The sequence below is a fragment of the Amphiura filiformis genome, chromosome 19 (genome assembly GCF_039555335.1).
Source record: "Amphiura filiformis chromosome 19, Afil_fr2py, whole genome shotgun sequence".
Classification (NCBI taxonomy): domain Eukaryota; kingdom Metazoa; phylum Echinodermata; class Ophiuroidea; order Amphilepidida; family Amphiuridae; genus Amphiura; species Amphiura filiformis.
In genome coordinates this window covers 43,628,228-43,650,215 of record NC_092646.1, presented here as the reverse complement: position 1 = coordinate 43,650,215, position 21,988 = coordinate 43,628,228, and the positions used below count along the sequence as shown (strand labels likewise).

Sequence of the window (21,988 nt, the reverse complement as noted above, 5' to 3'; positions counted from 1 at the left end):
ATTTGAAAGCAAGAGAAAATGAAATACAATTGATTAATTATCAAAGAAGTTGAATGGTCAGTGGTTTCCCCGATACTGGCTATCAATTATGTTGTGTAGTGAAAATTTATTTCAATTTGCTGTGGCATAATCTGCACACTTTACAGATTTTCACAGACAACTGTGGCCCAAGACATACCTTATAAACTATTTGAGAACATTCAGGAACACAACTCAACATAGGTTGCACAAATAATTGCTAGCGCAATTATTTTTAAGTGAACACTTTTCAACCTCACCAGGGCTCGAACTCGGGACCTCTCGCACTGAAGTCTGATGCCTTATTATATCAACTTCAACTTGACTGCCAAAAAAAAATTTGAAACCTTGTCTTGCCAGTAACCAAGCTTGAAATTCCAAGCATGGACACATAACTTATCATAAGTTAGCATAATGCCCTTTTGAAATCTTATAAATTAAAATTTCTTATTTATTCATGTGAGAATTTTGTGTGCAATGACATGGCTTTCACAAGCCTTCTATCTTAAAATGTTTATTTCCCAGCAAGAGAGATAAATTTCCCTCCAACTTTCCTATTTTCCACCATTTCTTATGTATTTCTTTATCCAGAAAAGCAAAATTTGCCTCCAAATGACCAAATTTCCCGGCAAGGAGATTGCAGAATTGTCTGTTTTTCCAGGCCTGTCAGTAACAAGGGTTATAATAAGTAAATAAGAAGGTTGCAAGTACAAATATGGTTGTAAGTAGAAAAAGAAAATCATGTTTGTCTTTGAAAAACACTCAGCCTAATACCATACAAAAGGCTGAATAGTTAAGTTATGTAGAACTGTATACCAAAACCAGAATTTCAAAATTCCCACTTGCCCGGTGGGTAAGTTGACATAGAAATCCACTTGCCTGACTTGATATTCTACTTTCCCTGCTCTTTGCACACACTTATTCACCTCAAACTTTACGAAGTTACGATATCATGCTAGTCACCAGACAAGGCGTAGGAAGTGACTATGCACAGTTCTCTAAAAGGATGCTAACCCTAACCCTAACAATAACCATATTAATTGTCCTTTTTAATCCTAACCCTAAACCCTAATATCCTTTTAGAGAACTGTGCAAAAGGCCTATACCAAGGGGTATTATGCAGTGCAGGGTATTTCCTTTTGAGAGGCACGTTATACACACATGTAGAGGCACCTTTTACATAAGTTTGCTATAATTTGGAATCTCTGATACCCTAACTTTAAGTTACTTTTGCATGTTCGAATGAAACTGTGATGGCAAAATTTGAGAAGTTAAATTTGTTCTCTTCAATTTTTTTTTTGGTGTACAAGCTGTATCAAAATCGATTGGTACCCATCAGTTTTCACTGATAATGTATGAGTCTGACACATCAAAATTCAACATAAGATCCAAATAATTTGTAGATAAATTGTACAAGTTATAAACTATACATTCTGGACATTACAAGATATCCAACATTGCATTTGGAAGAGGCAGGCTTATCACTACATCTCAAGTGATGGGTACCGATCATTTTATACTTTGAAATTGCTTCACCCAAGAAGCATGAAGCTACCAACACATTTTGATGCTTGAATGCAAGAAAGTCGCAGGATCTTTGTTATTATTAAGGGGTACTACACCCCTGGCCAATTTTGTGCCTATTTTTGCATTTTTCTCAAAAATTATAGTGCATTGGTGACAAGTAAGATACGTATATTATAGGGGCAAGGACTACAACAACTGCACTGGAAATTTTATTTCAATACAGACAACAGTTGTGGAGTTACAGTCAAAAATGAGGGAAAACTAATATTTGATCAATAAATCAATAACTGAATATTCAGTGCAGTAGTTGTAGTCCTTGCAACTATAATATACATATCTTACTTGTCACCAATGCGCTACAATTTTGAGTAAAATGCAAAATTAGGCACACAATTGGCCAGGGGTGTAGTACCCCCTTAAGATTATAATACACTACAACCCTCTTGCATTAGAGGCATGCCAACACCTCAGTCCTCACCTGTGATGTCTAAAGAAGATATAATCTCGCTGATTATGGAAAGTAACAACCCTTCGACCTTTGAACTCTGGGTCATGATCGAACAAGGATGCAAACACTCTGCCGACACTGTGTCCTAATCTTGTGTTGAAATTGTTTAAAATCAGCTCTGGTTTATGTCCAGTTGACTCACCACACCTCTGTTGTGAAATGGAAGAAAAATTGACAGCAAAGTGACACAATAAAATAACAGCTTGGGTTATGTGTATAGATCAAAGAGAATAGACCCAAAGAGTACCAACTCAGAAATGGCCTGTGTGTAATGCTATGGTAAATCCCAAAGAGAATAGACCCAGAGAGTACTGACTCAAAATTGCCCTGTGTACAATGCTATGGTAAATCCCAAAGAGAATAGACCCAAAGAGTACCAACTCAGAAATGACCTGTGTGTAATGCTATGGTAAATGCCAAAGAGAATAGACCCAGAGAGTACTGACTCAAAATTGCCCTGTGTACAATGCTATGGTAAATCCCAAAGAGAATAGACCCAAAGAGTACCAACTCAGAAATGTGTGTAATGTTATAGTAAATCCCAAAGAGAATAGACCCAAAGAGTACCAACTCAGAAATGCCCTGTGTGTAATGCTATGGTAAATCCACCATAGAGATTATACCCAAAGAGTACCAACTCAAAATTGCCCTGTGTGTAACGCTATGGTAATCCACCATATAGATTATACCCAAAGAGTACCAACTCAAAATTGCCCTGTGTGTAACGCTATGGTAATCCACCATATAGATTATACCCAAAGAGTACCAACTCAGAAATGGCCTGTGTGTAATGCTATGGTAAATCCCAAAGAGAATAGACCCAAAGAATACCAACTCAAAATTGCCCTGTGTGTAACGCTATGGTAAATCCAACATAGAGATTATACCCAAAGAGTACCAACTCAAAATTGCCCTGTGTGTAACGCTATGGTAAATCCAACATAGAGATTATACCCAAAGAGTACCAACTCAAAATTGCCCTGTGTGTAACGCTATGGTAATCCACCATATAGATTATACCCAAAGAGTACCAACTCAAAATTGCCCTGTGTGTAACGCAATGGTAATCCACCATATAGATTATACCCAAAGAGTACCAACTCAAAATTGCCCTGTGTGTAACGCAATGGTAATCCACCATATAGATTATACCCAAAGAGTACCAACTCAAAATTGCTCTGTGTGTAATGCTATGGTAAATCCACCATAGAGATTATACCCAAAGAGGACCAACTCAAAATGGCCCCATGTGTGTAATGCTAATGAAGTTCCTGATAACAAGAAGTATGTTTTACATTCCCAAGCATACATTTCACATGTTATTAGAACTGGATAACACAAACTCCTGATAACAAGAAGTAAAATTTGAATTCCGCACAACTTTGTGTTAATGAGTTTCCACTCTATTGGATTGGTACTTATTGGGACCAAAAGACTTCCTTCTCATCAAAGGTTCTCAGTATTATGCAACATTTCAAAATTATAGTGAAAAGTCAAAAATCAAACAAATTTGACTCTTTTATGAAAGATTGATCAAAAATGCTAATTTAGAGACGAAAATCTCAAATATGTGCTTGTATAAAATTGTTGAAGCATTTTGAGTAAAGGTTGATCACCAAGGTATCTTTACTAATTTGGACCTGCTGAATGCAAAACGATATTTTGAGTCTATGACCCTCAAAATTACCCCATAGGGTTGTACAGTAACAGGGGTCAAAAATTAAAAACATGCTCCAATTTCACTCATTAGCATATCAGATTATTTGTCTGGTCGTAAGGATCACAAATATATAAATTCTGTCGATATACAACCTGTGGTTGTAGACTTATGTGCCAAAAAGGGTCGCAGGTCGATTTTCAATTTGTACAGGGGTCAAAAATTAAAGTTGCTCCGATTTTAATGAAAATTGTACCAAATAGTTTGTCTAGCTTCAGGCAGTGAGAAAAAGATAGGTTTCCACTACGAAACTTGAATTATTGAGATTTTGTCCAGTCTAATTTATAACATACATGAATGGATCTCTCTTGCTCTGCTCTGATTGACCCGCTCGCCCCGTAAATGAATGGCATAGAAACATAGGCTGGCCTTGCCTTTGTGACCCTTCATGAGTGTCAACTGAAGCTTAGACGTTTAACCAGCCAATCATCTTACCAGTCTGTTGTTATGATTGACGGAATTGAATTGGCAATTGGGATATTAAGCTGATTTTACATAAAATCTGAGTATGAAACTCCCAAAAACCGTGCCTGGGCATGCCACTGTTTCTGTTTTGTTTACATAACTTGCAGAATTAGCATGGTTTAAACCTTCCAAATGATTACAGAATCAACATACCTTTATTTCTTTCCGTAGTTTCACACTGTTCATTTTGAAGAATAATGTTGGCCCCTCTGGTAGATGAGATATGTATAAACCATCTGTGTTGGTTGTTAAAGACTACATATTCTTTTTAAGTACCCAGGCCACCAGACCATTGAAATAACTAGCAACTTGTTGCCAAATTGCACCTTGCTTTGGGGTGCATTCCCCGGTGCAATGTCCATTGACATTGAGTACTATATGAAGTGCAATATAATGTTTAAAGTTGCATTGCACTTTGCATCCCCACTTTGAAAGTTATATACATCAAAACTGGGAAAAATTTTGGAGTGCAAATAACATTGCCCTAAAGCTTAATTCAAGGACTGATACCCATGTTGTTTACCTTAATAACATTTAATTTCTTGCAACATGTCTGTATTAAACCTCTTGCAACACTTCCATATGTCCCTTTTCCTTCATCACGGCACAATCATAATCATATGGGACCTTGTACAGGACAGACAAAAAAGATTGTATATTTTCTGCGCCAAACTGGGGACATTGACCAAATTTACACAAATTATACACAATTTTAACCTATAAAACCGTGGACTGGTTTTTGTATCAACAATAGGGGACACACTCGAAAGACATTATTAGGTTGTTGTAAGTCAATTCCACAACTTAGCTAAATGGAGATAGTCTCGGCCCACTTGCAGTAATGTCCATGGTTGAAATGTCACATTTCATAAAAACATCCGCATTTGACGGCAAACACATACACACACCCCACATCATCATCATCAAAAACATATGTTTGCCAGCATTTCCAGGGCCGTGACACTCGTATTCAATCCCTGTATAAAAATTGAAGTCACTTCGGCAGTTTGAGTGACGGTTGCTAGGGAGTTTGGTACCATCGGAATGTTGATTGACAGTTTTGGGTAGTTTGGTACCCTAAATTTTTCCAAGATGGCGCCCATCGACTGCCAATTATTCGGACCCTTTCCAGCAAAAATACAGCTTATTTAGCCAGTCTCGTCATGGGGTCATCGAAGAGAATATTTTCCTAGCATACTGAGCTAACTCCTCAGCTATTTGGTTTTTCACGACCAAATGTTCGCCGTTTTTTCGCCATTTAATTTTTTTTGAAACGATGACGTAAACATTGCATCATCTCTTGCACAGGTGATACACTCCTACACGTACAGGGGTACTATGCCATCACATGCATTATCACGCATAGGCTGAATGACTGACTTCATTTGCGCAAACGAGTGGCTTATCCTATAGTATATTAGTACTCGAGAATCCTTGGCATTTCCCCATACCCACACACAAATCCTGTAATGCCATGCTCTTATTAACACAATAACACATGCAAGAATTCACAATGCGTTGCATCATATCTTGACCAAACTAAGCTGACTGGATCATGTCCTGAACCACAAGCAAAATATTTGCAAATCAAAGTCTATGGTAATGTATAGTGATACATTTCAGTAGGACCCTGATCCTATAATCTAGGAGGTTAGTTAGGCAAAAAAAAAAATTGTTTGCTTGCCCTCGAATGGATTTTAAAAATTGGGTCGGTCGGTCGGGGAAAAGTTTCTTTTTTTTTTTTTTTTTTTCCGCTTCCCAGAAACAGACATGGCGAATACCGAATCGGCGAATGCAATTAATGGTTCAAGCATTTCCGTAGCAGCAACATCACGCCATGGTCCAGCATCTGTGCTCGCCACTTGCACCTTAAACAATTGCAGCTCTTCTACATGTAGCCCACGCTTAATGAAGTGTACAATTCTCCTACATGTAGTGTTTTCTGCTTTTCAAAACTATCATATTAATCAGCGTGTTCGGTCCCTTGCTTCACCTGTACAGCTAGCGCTACTCGTGTTGTGTCCGCCATGTTTAAAGTGAAATCATATTTATACCGAGCGATTTGTGCTCTTAATAAAAGTAGCCTCAACAAACATGTTGAAAACAATAGTGTAATGTTACTTCCTAGTCGATACGAACAAATATCATGAATCTAAATATTTATAAACAAGAAATGAATATCTGGTACAACTGTTTTCAAATTTTATCTACTTTTACCATATTTTAACATCTGCTATATTGTATCCATTCTTGCACGATATGCGCGGTTATAATTTAAATGCCTGTAAATAAACTCATCCCTAGATGCGCCGTCCGAAATGTGCAGGTGGATAGCAAATTGTATTAGAGCTTAGACGCTGAGGTGGTATACGAAATTGCGGAACCCGACAGTCAGGTACAGCCGGACACGTAAACATGCAGGATATGGTATTTTACAACGTTTCTTTTAAATCATCGTTTTTTCAGACGAAAAATACATGCCATTTTTAGGAAAATCGCAAAAAAAACCAACTTTTTTCAAAAAAAAAAGTTCTACGGTCGGGACTGCCGAGACGGTCGGTCGGACGAGGGCAAGCAAACAACTTTTTTTTTTTGGCCTTATTAGGAATGGCTTCAAAATTTAACCACCGGTTGACCACCTGGTAGAGCTGACAGTTCAGAATTATGAAAACTTTTGGGCTTCATGCTAAATTAAGTTTAAAGTATATAAAAGTAAATATTTGACAAATCCATCTGTGAGGTCAAATTTGGGCAAAAATGCATAGTTTTAGCGAAAACCATATAAGAGACCTGTGCACTTTCTAAACATCGCAAAAGTGGGTTTTCTTTCCACTTTCTACCAAAAGAAGAAGTAGTCAAATTCTATTGGTTTACAAAAAAAGGATACTAGGCTTAGCCTTGTCTTCATTGATGACTATGACGTCAGTGAAGTCCCTTTCTATAGCACCCTGTATCATCTTCTTGAAGGAGTGGTATGGTTTCCTCTTAAATACCTCCGAGTTTGGAATGCAGGACTGCAGCTCATAGGCTAATGTTCTTGTTCTCTGTCAAGCAAACAATATGATAATTTACAACTGTTACAATGATAATTTATAATGGTGATAACAAATTTTTAATTTATTTCCTTTTCACAGGGAGTGTGAATTTCAAACAGGGTTACCTATATGTGTGACTCCATTTGAAATTTACACCTCCTGTAATCCTGTAAGGTTATGTCTTCCATAGGGGGTGTATGGATTTAAACTGGAATAGCCCTATTTCTTATCACCTGTGACAAACAACTGAACCATCAGTACATCAAAAGTTGATAGTAACACGATTTCTTGCAAAGCTGAGTTTCTACACTTTGACTAGACTACCCGTAGTCCACTTGCCCATTGTGCATACTCTGGATATTGTATTTAAGCTTAAAACTCTGATTTAATTAATGTGTGCACAATTGATAGATTTTCACATCTGATCAGTCACCCTACTCCCTCTGTTTGTTAGCTTCCCAAGTGGACTACTGACATTGCCTTGCGGTTAAGATTTTTAACACGGGACTCTATGGAGAGTTATGCCAATTTCTGGCCTTACTAAAATTGGCCATGATGTAATGCATCTTTAAATGGATCTGCCTTGTGATTGGTCACCCATACCTCGCTATGGTTTAAATCGTCTGGGCCCGCGCCATTACCATTAACTACACCGTAAACAACTGTCTGTGGTATTTGCGGCGCTTTTGTGTTGACGCTGAAAGTAAATCTCTCATCAAACATCTAGCTGCATTTGTGGTTAATGGACTGATAAACAAGTATGCTTGACAGTGTGTTTTTAGAGAGCAAAGTCCAGGGGGTAAAGTTCTGCTTACAAATCAAAGTTCATAGTCGAAATTTCGGGGTTCGCTGTCAATAAACTGGTAGATTCCAAAATCAGAATTGTTCAGTATTAAAGTGAGCCGTTATAATTATGCAAGATAATGTTGCATTCAATTACTTTTATTGTCACTAATCGTCTGATATTTTTAACTCTTTATGACCATTTTACTATTGAATACTTTAATTTTAATAAACATCAGTTCAACGAAATGGGTTCATCATGACTAATAATAACATATTTTTAATAAAATTCGACTATGGCATATTCTACACATTGACAAGTCAATGGGAGGGGAGGCAATTGTTGGCATACATCTCAATAGGGCAACTTTACAATAATACACTCTAAAATTAAAAAGGACTTAGAAAAAAGTACAGAAACATTCAAATATGCAACATTTGCAGCATCATTATATCTAGAACATTTAAGGTTGGTAAATTGGGTTCCTAAAAAGTTGGCATGTGCTAATTTTTGGCAATTTTTGGCACACCGTAAGGGGCCCAAGCCAAGCATGTCTTTTGGTGACCCTTACCCTTCCTGCTTTCTCTCTGGTTGTGATAGCAATCTTTGGTGTGGTTTCCCTTCTGAAATATGGTGCCATTTCATCATTCATTTCATCATATGCCACCTATGGAAAAACACATGGTCAGGTTTAGTAATTGTGATAATTTTTATTGCTCTTACCACAGCACAAACATACATGCATAATTGTTGAGCAAAGGCCAAGAAGTGAAATCCGTACAAGGATTGTCTCATTCATGCAACAAATCACTCATTACAATGATGCCTTGGAATAATCAGAAATAAAATGGGCTTAAAAACAGGACTTAACTCATTTCATATCAAACAATTTTAGAGTTTTGCTATGGCATAGGAATGCCTTGTTACTATATATATAGATGTACATCACAAACCAGATTCACTGACCCACTTGTCAATTTTGTAATGACTCTTAATGACGTAATGACTCTTAGAGTTCAAAAACATTGTCAAATCATACGATTTTGCAGTACCCTTTGCAAATTGTTGCTGTTCACAGTACCATTCATAATCAGTGAACGGGAACTTAAAGCACACCACAGATTATAGCCTTCTATAATCTGTGAGCACACCATGCGCGTATTTTGGGGGGCTTTGGGGGTGCCAGCTCCCCGGGGTCAAAGCAGGGGGCGGCCAAATCGAAGGGGCAGCGGAAAGAAGGAGAGGCGGCAAAAAGAGGGGCGCCGGAAGAAGAAGGGGCGGCAAAACGAATTAGTAAAGAAAAAAGGGTGGAAAATGTGAAAAAATTGTACTATACATCAAAATGTGTTTCTTTTTGGGCGGTAGCTTATAAATCCTTGAATAATTTCAATCTAACTTGATTTTACCAGAGCAAACTGCCAGGCTTAATCATGCATCGGCCCACACCCGAGTCAAGTGCCTAACCAAATGAGTTGGCTTGAAGGCTCATTTGATTTAGGCTTTCAAGATCAATGGACATAGCTGCAAAAAGACTATCGCACTTTGCGCAAGTATAATATTACATTTTCCATTGCATTAATATCACAATGCTAATAAACATGTGATCATAACGTTAAGCTTCTCGCACAGTTACCATCTCGTATGAATTGCAGGAATAAGTGTTGCTTCTAAAACAAATTTAGTTGAGATATTTTCAATTTATTTTGTCCTGGTGATTTATGAAATTAAATGGAAGAGAATTTATATAACATACATGTATATTGAATGTTTTTATTCGTTCAATAGAAAGAATGATTTTATTTGGTGAAATATGGACTGTTCCAGGGCAAAACCTTGTTGAATGGAACAACCCACATTTCACCACAAGAAAATATTCTTATCATTGTACTTATGTTATACACATACAAAATACAATAAGATATAGAAGAACATAATTCTGTGTGAATAGTACCTACCTCCTCATCTTCAGGGTCTACCATAGTCTCCTCAGGAATACGCAGACTCTCTATTGTATGGGGAACTTGCTTTGGAGGAGCCTGAATAATGGTCACAAAAAAATCAATCATTATCAACAAAATATCTGACCAAAATAATTTCAGTCGTTTATAAATTAGTATTCTTACTATCAAAACGATTATGAAGAATTATTTATCTAAAACACAAGTTTCAAAGACTTTTTTCTGCAGCCTTCTGATTTCTGATGTGTTGTCTCACAGATGATACCATATGCACCTTTAGAGTTCCTCTACAAGATGATTTGTACCTAAATTCCTTTCCACAAGGTAATAGGCATATTGCATAACAATAGATACAGTTCAGATGTTAATCCATCTCCCTTGTTATGTAATACACATATTGTACTGTGGGAAGGAATTTCGGTACAAATCAACATCCAGTGGAGAAAGGTGCATATTGAAACATTATCAGTTTTTAACTTAGATACAGTTACAGTATTTCTGCAAGTACGCTGTCGGTTGTCACAGTTCTGGTGCAGCCGGTCCCTGTGTGAGTGGTCGAGCTTTCTTCAGATGTGTTTTGATGAAGACATGCATGCATTTGACAAAAGCTTGATTAATCACACCGGTTCTGGCTGCACATAACTGACGGTACACTCATAGAAATACTAATTGTAACTTATGATCAGTTTAATAACAATAAATAAAGGTATTGTTGTAGTATAGTAGTTTAAATAATTGAATACTGTATAAACATGTATGTGTAAGAAAATACACAGAAGAAAAGTCATAACTTTAACTTTTAAACCAAGTACCGTATTCGTTCCAATAAGCGCCTGTGCCCTATATTAAGCGCCCACCCAGGAAATTTCCAATTTGCTAAAGGGTACCATCAATGTTGAAGTGACAAATAGACGTCGATACGGTGAAATAGCTGGAGGACTACAAGTCCTGTGTAAACTTGCAATACATTTTCTACATCAGCAAAGCTACTAGAACGTCTCAGGACTCTTTTAAAACATGCGTAAATTTGTCTCTATTCAACACCCCTTACGAAAAAATTAGGTAAACTAGGTAAAAAATAAGCGCCCACCCAAAATGACTTTGTTAAGCGCCCTGGGCGCTTATTGGAATGAATACGGTACATGTATAATAGACCTTTGGTGTTTTCAGTACAATGTACAAAATGTATGATAGCTTAATGTTATAGAGTAATTAATAATGCAATTATCAAAAATACCTCCTTTGGCCTCCATAGTCACATCTAGACACATGTAATCTTCCAAAACAAAAGTATTTGTTACCCGGTACTGATCTATGCCGCTCTGAGCTTAAAAAATGCTTGAGAGCAGTATTTGAAATACGCACTTGTCCGCTTGTTCAAAAATCACTGAGGATAACCATGATGCACCTTGCACTTCTACGATGGACAACCAGATATTTTACCTCCAAAAATAATGACTAATAAATTTTAAAAAATGAGAAGATCTAACGATCATTATATACCTCATCTAAAGATTCCCGTCATCTGATTGGTTAAAAGAGCGGGCATAGTTTTGACTATGCCCGCTAAAGTAACTATTCCCCGGGCATAGTTCTGCGTGTGCTTTGTTCCTAGCGTAAAATGCTATTACGCGACGCGTTAATGTTTTCGCTGGCGCTATAATTACGCTTGAAATCGCAGATTGTAATCGGTGCCGTTAGCATTGAAACTTTTTATTTCTCTTCCCAAAACCGATGCTTTTAACCAAACAGATGACAAGAATCTTAAGATTCAGTATATAAAACAAATATTGACTGCTTAATATTCGGGACACAGTTTAAAATTATAGGCCCTCGGTGATGTCAAAACCATGACTATGCCCTCAGCTTCGCTTCGGGCATAGTCATGGTTTTGACATCACCTTGGGCCTATAATTTTAACTGTGCCCCTCATAGCAGTCAATATTTGTATACTAATCCATAGTGATAGCACATCTTACATGTACATGTATGCTGTGTCTGAGGCCCACTTGTTAAGCATCTTCAGTTTGGAATTTTAAATTACCGTAACCATCATCACAGAGTTACAGATGGTGCCAGTGATCGAGATCAGCATTGTAACGATATGTTCTAGGGAACATTAGAGTCAATAATTGAGTCAATAAATATAGAAGTAGAAGTGTATTTCATGTCACGAGGTCAGCCATAAATGTCAGCCATTTATTAAGTAGTGCGCATGCATAATCCAACGCTTGCACCTTAAGGCGCACATCACTATACATCTTTCCTGTTTTAAAACAAAAAGTATTGCTTTCAACTCTGCTTGATAAACTTCACTTGTACACTGATTATTTGCACCTGCTGAAATACATGTACACTGGATCTAGTACAGATAAACAAATACCATTTTTGTTTTCTTACCTGGCAACATTGCAAACCTTTCAAATTTTGCAGTTATTTGACATCCTGCCTTTTTTCACAACCTTCAACAGTAAGTGCTTTAACCATACACTTTGAATAAACAACAGTAAGTGCTCAGCACTTTGAACTAGAACAAACATTTTAAACACTATTGGTACCTTAACCACTTGGTAAGGTCTACACACAACATGTGATTCCTTTTCACTTTACTTAACATTTTCTAAACATGTGTGGTTTCTTGCCACAAATTTAAAGAATTCAAAAACTTTTGTGATTGCTTATCACATTTCTGAACTTTCCAAACATTGGTGATTACTTATCACATTTTTCTTTGATTTCCAAAACATTCGTGATTACATGTACTTATTTTACATGTATTAAACATTTCCAAAATTGGAAAATTGCTTAAACATAAGTTTCAAAACATATGATCTTGAGATATGAAAACCATAATTTGGAAACACTTGTGATCACTTGTCACATACATGTAATTTCAACACTTAAAACATATAATTTCAAACATTTGTAGTCTTTGTTCTTGATTGTCTTTGTCCTTTATTATTATTTTTTTTTTATGAGCATTCATATTGTTCCAGGTACTTGGGTACCTTTTCGCTCTCTGTTACTGCTGACGTAATTCGCTTGTTGGTTCTTGGATTGTCACATTTGGCTTAGCAGTGGGTATTTTGGGCGCGTCAGATGAGTTCGCGTCTGGCGTATCATCAGCGGCATCTTCTTGGAAGATTTCTGCAGTTTTTCTTAGATGTCTTCGGTTTCGTCTGTACACGCGGCTATTTTCCGTGAGCACTCTATAGGACCTAAAACCCGATGCAGAAATTACTTTTGCTTTGTCCCACTTGTTTCCTGTAACTGGTTTGATTCTTACAGTGTCTCCTGTTCTTAGAGGTTCTAATGCTTTTGATCCTCTATTGTAATTGTTCTCTTGTTTAGTTTTGCTTTGCTCTTTTTTGACTTTTACATCATCTACTACTTTTGGCTGAAGTAGAGATTTTGCAGTAGGCAAGTTAGTCTTTGTTCTTCTGGAGAATAGTCTCTGTGATGGAGAGCTGTCGAGGCCCTCTGTCGGCGTGTTGCGCCATATTAGCAGATTCATATGTAGGTCTCCATTGCTTGTTTTGGCTTTTCTCATCAGCTTTTTTGCTGTTTTTACACCATTTTCTACCTTGCCATTACTCTGGGGGTAAATAGGCGTACTTGTATTATGGGTTATGTTGTATGCTTGTGCAAATTCCTTGAATTGGTTTCCACTGAATGGTGGACCATTGTCGGAGAAGAGTTTGTCAGAACTCCGTGTCTTGAGAAATGTTGCTTCAGCAATGGTATGATCTTATTTGAGTCTTTCTTGGTCAGACGATCTATTTCAAAATAGTCTGAGTAATAGTCAATTGTTAGGAGGTAGTCATCTCCGTCGAGTGTAAAAATGTCACACGCGATCTCTTCCCACGGGCGATCAGGGAGGGGATGTTTGATCATTGGTTCTTTTGGCTGGCTGCTGGAATACATGTTACAAGTTTCACACTTAGCAACTAAGTCCTTCAATTCAGCTGTGATACCTGGCCAAAATACAGTCTCGCGTGCAAAGCGTGGCGTGCTTTGTATACCGGTGTGGGCTGCGTGTAGTTTACTGCGTATGGATGGTCTTAGTTGTCGCGGAATCAAGCAGCGTTGACCTTTGAAGATGATGCCATCTTGATATGTAAGTTCATTGCGAATGGCAAAATACGCTTGCGTGTCCATGGTACAATCGCGAACACTTCTGGGCCATCCATGCTGTATGTAGTCTGTGATATGCTTGAACGCTTGATCCTTTGATGTTGCTTCTTGGATTTCTGTCAGCGTTTTTTGTCTGATATGTCAAGCGCGTCTGTAATATTGATACACTCTGTCTCTTGCTCTGCGGGCGACTGCTCTGAATCAAGCACATATGCTCGCATGAAAAGCGTGTCAGCTAACACTAGATCCTTTCCGGGCATATAGCGTATCTCTACATCGTAATTGTTAAGTCTTATGATAAGGTTCTGCAGTCTCTTTGGAGCAGATGTCAGTGGCTTGCGATTAATGTTCACAAGAGGTTTGTGATCTGTCCACAACAGTATTGGTCGTCCGTAGGTATACTGATGATTGCGTTCCAGCCCGAACACTAGCGACAGTAACTCCTTCTCAATCTGCGCATAGTTAACTTCGCGTCTGTCAGCGCGACTTGCGTATGTGATAGGATGATCGTTTTGCAAGAGGACAAATCCTAATCCTTTCTCGGACGCATCACCTTGAGCTTCAGTTGGAATGGACGGATCAAAGTAGCTTAACACAGGAGTGGATGTCACAAGTTCTTTTATACGCTCAAATGCTTTGTCATGTTCAGATGTCCAATTCCATGGCGTATCCTTGTGCGTGAGCTGTCTGATCGGTGCGCTGACGTTAGATAAGTCAGGCAGAAACTTAGACAAGTACTTCACCATGCCTATATATCTTTGCACACCAGGGACATCTTCAGGTTTAGGCATGTTGGTGATTGCATGCACTTTCTTGGGATCAGGCTTTAAACCTTCATTAGTCAGAATATGACCCATGAAAGCAATCTGCTCACATCTCAGTTCAAACTTGTCATAGTTCAGTTTAATGTTCATTTGTCGGCATCTGGCTAGGAACCGGGCAAGGTTGCGGTCGTGATCGCGAATAGCTTCATCACGCGACTCTCCTTTACCGGTTATCACTATGTCGTCTGCTATCTGGTATACACCATCTAGGTTCTCCAGGCACTCGTCGACCTTTTGCTGGAATATTTCAGGCGCTGGTTTTATACCAAAAGGCATTCGACGATAGCGGTAGCGACCCCATGGCGTTTGGAATGTGGTCAAATATGAACTTTCTTCATCTAGTTGGCATTGCAAAAACCCATCTTTCAAATCTGCCTTAGAAAATATCTTAACATCAGTCATATCTGGTAGAATATCTTCAACAACAGGTAAAGGGTAATGCCTTCGCTTCAGTGCATTATTCAGGGGCTTTGGGTCAATGCAAACCCGTATCTTTCCATTAGGTTTCTGCACAGTGACTAGTGCTGACACCCAGTCAGTCGATTCTGTAACCTTGCAGATTACATCTTGCTCTAGCAAGCGATCTAGTTCTTCTCGCAGTTTTGGTTTTACAGCGATTGGGACTTTCCGCGGTGGCATGATAACTGGTTGGACTGTATCATCTATGTCCAAATGCACTACACCAGGCATTTGTCCAAGTCCATTGAAGACATCAGCATAAGTCTCTTTGACACTCTCCTTTGATGCGAGTTTGGAAGTCGAAGTAGCGACTGCTGCGATGTTTTCATAGTGTACCGTTATCAGATTCATTTGCTCTGCTGCGCGCTTGCCAATTAATGGAATGAAGTGTGATCCCTGAACAACATGAAACTTAACCATGTATTTACAACCATTTCTTTTGTTTCTGATTGGAAGTTTATATGTACCTAGCACTGAGACCACTGTTTTGTCATACAATGATAGCTTGGTTTTACAAGTTTTGACCTTGATTTTTTCTGGGTACGTATTTTTGTGGAATAACATTACATGTAGCACCACAATCTACTTGCATTTGTACTGAATCACCACCTTTGATTTTAAATGCAGCCATTATTTTGTCATCACTGTTTTTGGATAACAGATTAACACACAATACTTCATATTCATCCGATTCCTGTTCGGTTTCAGAATCTGTGTATTCATTTGTTTCACTCACTGCATGAGAGGACCTATAACTTTTCTTGGGTCTACCACTTGATTTGTATTTTCTCTCATGGTCAGATTTTTTGTATTTGGATCTCTCATGGTCAGGTTTTTGTATTTATTACTCTCATGGTCAGGTGTTTTGTATCTATTACGGCATACCTTAGAAAAGTGACCAACTCTACCACAGGTTTTACATGTTTGACCATAAGCGGGGCATTGATATTTAGACAACTCATGTTTGCCTCCACAAAATTTACACTGATCTGTAAACCCTTTTGACTTGATTTATGTCCACAATGTTTACACTTTTCTGACTCTTGAGTACTTCTTTCCTCTTTGTAATTGTAGTCACTCTTGACAGCACTAACACTTTCATTGGTCATTGCCTGTAGCTGTGATTTTGTAGCTTCATTTGTTCTGCATGTAGAGATAGCTTGTTCCAAATTGAGTTTTGCTGTATTCATCAGCTTTTGTCTTACTCGACGATCTGTAACACCACACACAATGCGATCTTTGATAAGCGCATCCTTTTGTGCTCCAAATTCACAGGTAACAGCCAATGTTTTCAATTTCAATAGAAACACATCAAATGTATCATCTCCTTGTACACACATATTGAATTGGCTCCTTTCAAATGTAACATTAGTCTGACCCTTACAGTGGGCTTCCCATAATTTGAGTATTTCATCCAATTTCTCTTTATCACCTTCATTGACATAGGGCAAATTGTTGTGGATGTCTAAGGCATCAATACCAATGGCCATGATGAAATTGGCTAAACGTACTTTTTCACCCCGTTTGGCAGATCTGTGATTATTTCATAACTGTCCCACAACTGTCTAAATTTGAGCCAATTATCTTTTAAATTGCCCTCTAGATTTAATTTTGGCAGGGGAACAGGTAGGGTAAAAGGACTGGTATTAGCCTCAGCATCAGCCATGATACAGGGCTTGTGTTACAACTTTGAATAACTAGAAATATAGATTATGTATACAATAATACTCATGTAAGCATACAAATTGGCAAAAGTTGTATTGTTTCACACCTTTGAACAATTTTTCACTTTTTTTTTTTTTTTTTTGAACAATGTATACATAGAATGTACACAATGATACTCATGTAAGCATACAAATTGACAAAAGTTGTATTGTTTCACACCTTTGAACAATCTTTCACTTTTGAACAATAGACTGTATGCAAGTATATCAAATTGACAATTATAATAACCTTGACAATTATAATAACCTTGAACAATTCACAAAATATGCAATTTGCAGAGAAATAGAGACAAATTGTATTTTATTGATTTTTTTTTTCTTTCGATCGTGAACAACAACAACAATGTATCTCTATTTGCAAACAATGATATTAATTAAGCATTCATCTCAGAAAAATGACAAATTGTTTCCAAAAATTTGAACTTGAACAATTTGACCCAAATATGGCATAGAATTTCATAGACATAGATTGTACTTTATATACGCAGTTTGCAAATTCACAAAAATATCATTTGACTTGCAATCAGAAAGTTCTTTGACTTTGACGGTTGACAAAAAAAAATCACTTGACTTGTGACGTTTACAAAAATATCATGTGACTTGTGGCGTTGTCAAAATATCACTTGACTTGTGGCGTTGACAAAAATATCACTTGACTTGTGACGTTGACAAAAATATCACTTGACTTGTGACGTTGACAGGATGATAAGTTATCGACTTGTAACTTTTACTTTAGAAAATTGCATCCTGCTCAACACGTTTCTTGAGGCTTAAACATGTTGTTATTGTTAGTATCATTATCAACATGTAACAAATTCTTTCATGAATATTGTGATTGACTGTAATACATGTAGGCCTACATTTCATTCATGAACACTTTGCAAATCACACATTGACATGACACTAGTTTGACTTGAGTAGACATATTAATCTCAATTTTGAACAACTTGATGGACTTTGACACGTGTCTGGAGACTTAAATTGATTGAAGCTAAATATGCTTTCGATTCATTTTGTTTATGACTCTGACATGTTGAACTTGATTCGATTGACAATTCAACTTGCATGACTAGACTTGAATTGATAATATCATGGATGGCTCTTTAGAAAGCTTAAACTAGAGTTATAATACAGATTTACATACACTACTTGTACAACTGAACCTTAATACGCAAACACTAAACCATTAAGTTGATCAAGGATCACCATCGCGATCGAGATTGTCGCTTGGCCCACAGCAGATCATTGGCAGTGCGTGGCGAGTGTGTTGAATTCGGCAGACGATTTGCAGTGCGAAAGCCCACATTGCGAGTGCGTTTGAGAGACACTTTGAGATGCAATTAAGCCCACACCTCGAGTTGCGATTTAGCGGTTTGATGGCACGATTAAATCCCGGTTCTTGACACCATGTAACGATATGTTCTAGGGAACATTAGAGTCAATAATTGAGTCAATAAATATAGTTAGAAGTGTATTTCATGTCACGAGGTCAGCCATAAATGTCAGCCATTTATTAAGTAGTGCGCATGCGCAATCCAACGCTTGCACCTTAAGGGCGCACATCACTATACAAGCATGATCAGAGTTGTGAATTTGGAAGCTGCTAGCACAAGTTTTCTGGACCCAAAAATATCACATTTTGGGGACAACTGAAACATTTTCAGGACATTTTGTTTTGTTCAGTCACCTACCTTGTCTCCAAGAAGTTCTCTTTGCTTCTGTCTGTCTTTTCTGGCTTTCATCTTTTCCTGTGAGGAGTAAATTATTGAAAACAAATCATGATTTAAACTGAATTCACGGTTGTGTGATGTGATCATTTATTAATGTTTCTAACAAAACATTACTGTACCCCCGGTACCTTAAAACGGGGTGGCTTTGGACAATTTTGATGTATTGTCGTAAATATTTTTATAATGATCAGTAGAATTCTGAGTTTCATGTTGGGTTTGGCAAGTACATTGTACCAATAGAGGACAGTTCATGCCCATAGAATCAACTCGAGTATATTTTATTTTCCGATAATTTCTTTGGGGGGGGGGGGCAAACTTTGTCCAAATAATCATTCATGAGCAACACAAAACACATACAATTACATGACACATGCAATGTGTGCACTGTGCACAATGCACATTGCACAGCCATGACAGCAGCACATGAGTAGTACTACCATGACTACAGACAGCATGTATGCTAGGTGAATTCAAATTTGCCATCAAACTGCATCATTTTATATATCAAATCAAAGCCCTTGAGTAAACAAAGCCAAAACTGAAAACCATTTTTTCATAGCACTTTCCGTAGCAAAGTTACATCTTGTCAAAAATTGACTTTCATCAAAAAGTTTCAGCTAGCAAAATTCCCCAAAACGGCATTTCGGGGGTGTTTCTAGATCTTTATAGTCTCATTATGATAGCAGCTTTTTTTAATGGAACTGCTATCCAAATCCCTCTAAAATTCCATGTGCAGTGACTTATCACCATAAAAATCATATATTTGGGTCAAGTGAAGTACGGTATAGAAAACATATTTATGTACGTTTCCTTCTTCGGCCAGTTGTTTTAAATTTCTATGTAAATATGCATTGACATTGTCGGCGAATTTGGCTGACTAGCAAATGTGTTAACTAAGATTTGCCTGGCCCTGGGTTACCTACAGCATCATGTGAGCATGGTGAGTCATGTGAGTAAGTAAGCTTAAAATCAAAAAGTCAAACCTTCTTTTTCTCTTGCTTCAACTTCTTGTACAGCTCTTGGCGTCGCTGCTTGTTCTTAATTCTTGCCAGAGTTGGCTGTGGAAAAAGAACGTCCTCTCCTGTCCCTTCCATTTCTTCTTTAGATTCTCCCACGTTGGAATTCTGCTTCATCGTGTGAGTCGCCATGTTGGAAACAGGTTGATTCAGACCCAGACCAATTCGGCCCAGACAATTCGGCCCCATACCAATTCGGCCACAAACTGATTCGGCCACATACCAATTCGGTCCCTATGCAAACGGCATAGGGCGAAATGAAAGAGGACAATATAAAGGAAAACAGTTTTTATTATTTATTTATTTATTTATTTATTTATTTATTTATTTATTTATTTATTTATTTATTTATTTATTTATTTATTTATTTATTTATTTATTTATTTATTTATTTATTTATTTATTTATTTATTTATTTATTTATTTATTTATTTATTTATTCCTCACTCCAATGATCAGTCTAAACCGGATGTGATAACGATTTGATTGATAGGCCTACGGCTGATGCAGAAACTTGTTAACTTCAATTTGATACCATAATTATACCAGTAAAAAATATACCCCTAACAGGACCAGCGGGACCAGATTTTTAAAATAAAAACTCACCCCTAACGGGAGTAATGTTCTGTTGAGAGTTTTGGTAAATGCCCTCCCCCATAAGACCAAGTGCACAAATAATAGTAACCACACAAGTGTCAAAAAGTCACATTTTGTTTTATTTTTTATCAAAATAAAACAATGTGAATCAGAAATTGTATACCCCTGTGGAGACTAAAATAGGTTAATTTGATATCTGGACTAGAAGAGGACAGTGAATTTGACACCCTTGTGAGAGTCCCGAGACTAGTGCCAGTCTCCCTTTATTTTATTTTTTGATCGAGCATGGGTAGCCCATATAGACATTAAAAAATCGGCCAGAACTCAAGTACCCCCTCCCCGCAATATTTCTTGGAAGCAGGTGCGATTACCTAGCGATTGTTTTGAAAATGCACCAAAATTTATTTATTGGTTTAAATCTTTGTCAATTTAGCTCTTCTGGTAGCAAATGTATGCACACAACCGTATCAACCGTATTGTCTGACCATGGGTCAGTGGAGTGAGGACTCTCTTTCAGGGGCGTAGCAAGCGGGGGGACAGGGTGGACGAAGTCCATGGGCCCCGAGGGTTCAGGGGCCCCCGAGCACAAAAGCGAAAATTAAATAAGGGCTGATAATAGAGAGCAGGACCGGATTTACCATTGGGCTAGATATGGGCCCGGGTCCAGGGCCCCAAAAATTGCCCTATGAATCTTTCTTTTAATCCCAATAACAGCATGTTTTATGGCCAAAATTAAAATAGGGCAAATTTGTAAAATTTTCCACGCTTCGCGCGTATTCAAATAACAAAATTCATGTTGATCTGAGGCTAAAATAGTCTAAAATTGAATTGTTCGCGTGCTTTGCGCGCAAATGTCCTAGTAACATCGGAACACAATATGTTAGCCCCCCACCTCTATGTAAACCAAAACTTGACTGAGTGCACATGCCTTCCTCGGCACGTTAGTTCGGGTCTCCAAATTTTGGCCTGGCCCAGGGTCCCATAGGCCTAAGGTAAATCCCGCCCTGGTTAAAAGGGCCCGTACTGCACCATGTCCACGGGCCCCCGATGTTCTTGCTACGCCCCTGCTCTCTTTTTGTGTTGTGTCTATTCATTGTATAGACAATAATGATAAAATATACACTCTTATGACAGCCTATTCATTTTTTTGAATAGAAAGTCTATTCATTTAAAAAAAAATAGAAACTCGTCAATTTGAATAGATCCCTTATCATTTTAAAATCGAATCATATCGTTTGATGTGATTTAGTATCAACATCGCAGAAAACTTTGAATCGACACACTCATCAAAATGACGTCAACGATAATAAGGGATTTCATTGGTCAAAAATACGCACGCTGCTGTATCCGGGGTCTTTGGCTTCTTGGTCGGCCGCCATTACACATTTGTACAGTACCCGTGAGTACCGTGGGGACATAGGCACTCAGTTGAAATAATAGGAAACAAAACCACGAATCAAGAACACAGGGCAAACGCTATTTAACACCATAG

General features: G+C 37.8%; 1 protein-coding gene across 1 annotated transcript in view; it reads right to left on the bottom strand.

The window, feature by feature from the left end:
* Nucleotides 1-20,058, bottom strand: part of LOC140141343 (ribosome production factor 1-like) — a 61,745-nt gene extending 41,687 nt beyond the window's left edge. Inside the window, exons 1-7 of the mRNA XM_072163180.1 lie at nucleotides 19,867-20,058; nucleotides 18,845-18,901; nucleotides 10,010-10,090; nucleotides 8,626-8,721; nucleotides 7,123-7,279; nucleotides 4,389-4,471; nucleotides 2,024-2,202 (exon numbers count right to left, since the gene is read on the bottom strand). Coding sequence (XP_072019281.1) covers nucleotides 2,024-2,202; nucleotides 4,389-4,471; nucleotides 7,123-7,279; nucleotides 8,626-8,721; nucleotides 10,010-10,090; nucleotides 18,845-18,901; nucleotides 19,867-20,031 — 818 coding nt within the window. The 5' untranslated portion in view covers nucleotides 20,032-20,058. The remainder of the gene's footprint in view (nucleotides 1-2,023; nucleotides 2,203-4,388; nucleotides 4,472-7,122; nucleotides 7,280-8,625; nucleotides 8,722-10,009; nucleotides 10,091-18,844; nucleotides 18,902-19,866) is intronic.
* Between the last annotated feature and the right edge of the window lie 1,930 nt (nucleotides 20,059-21,988).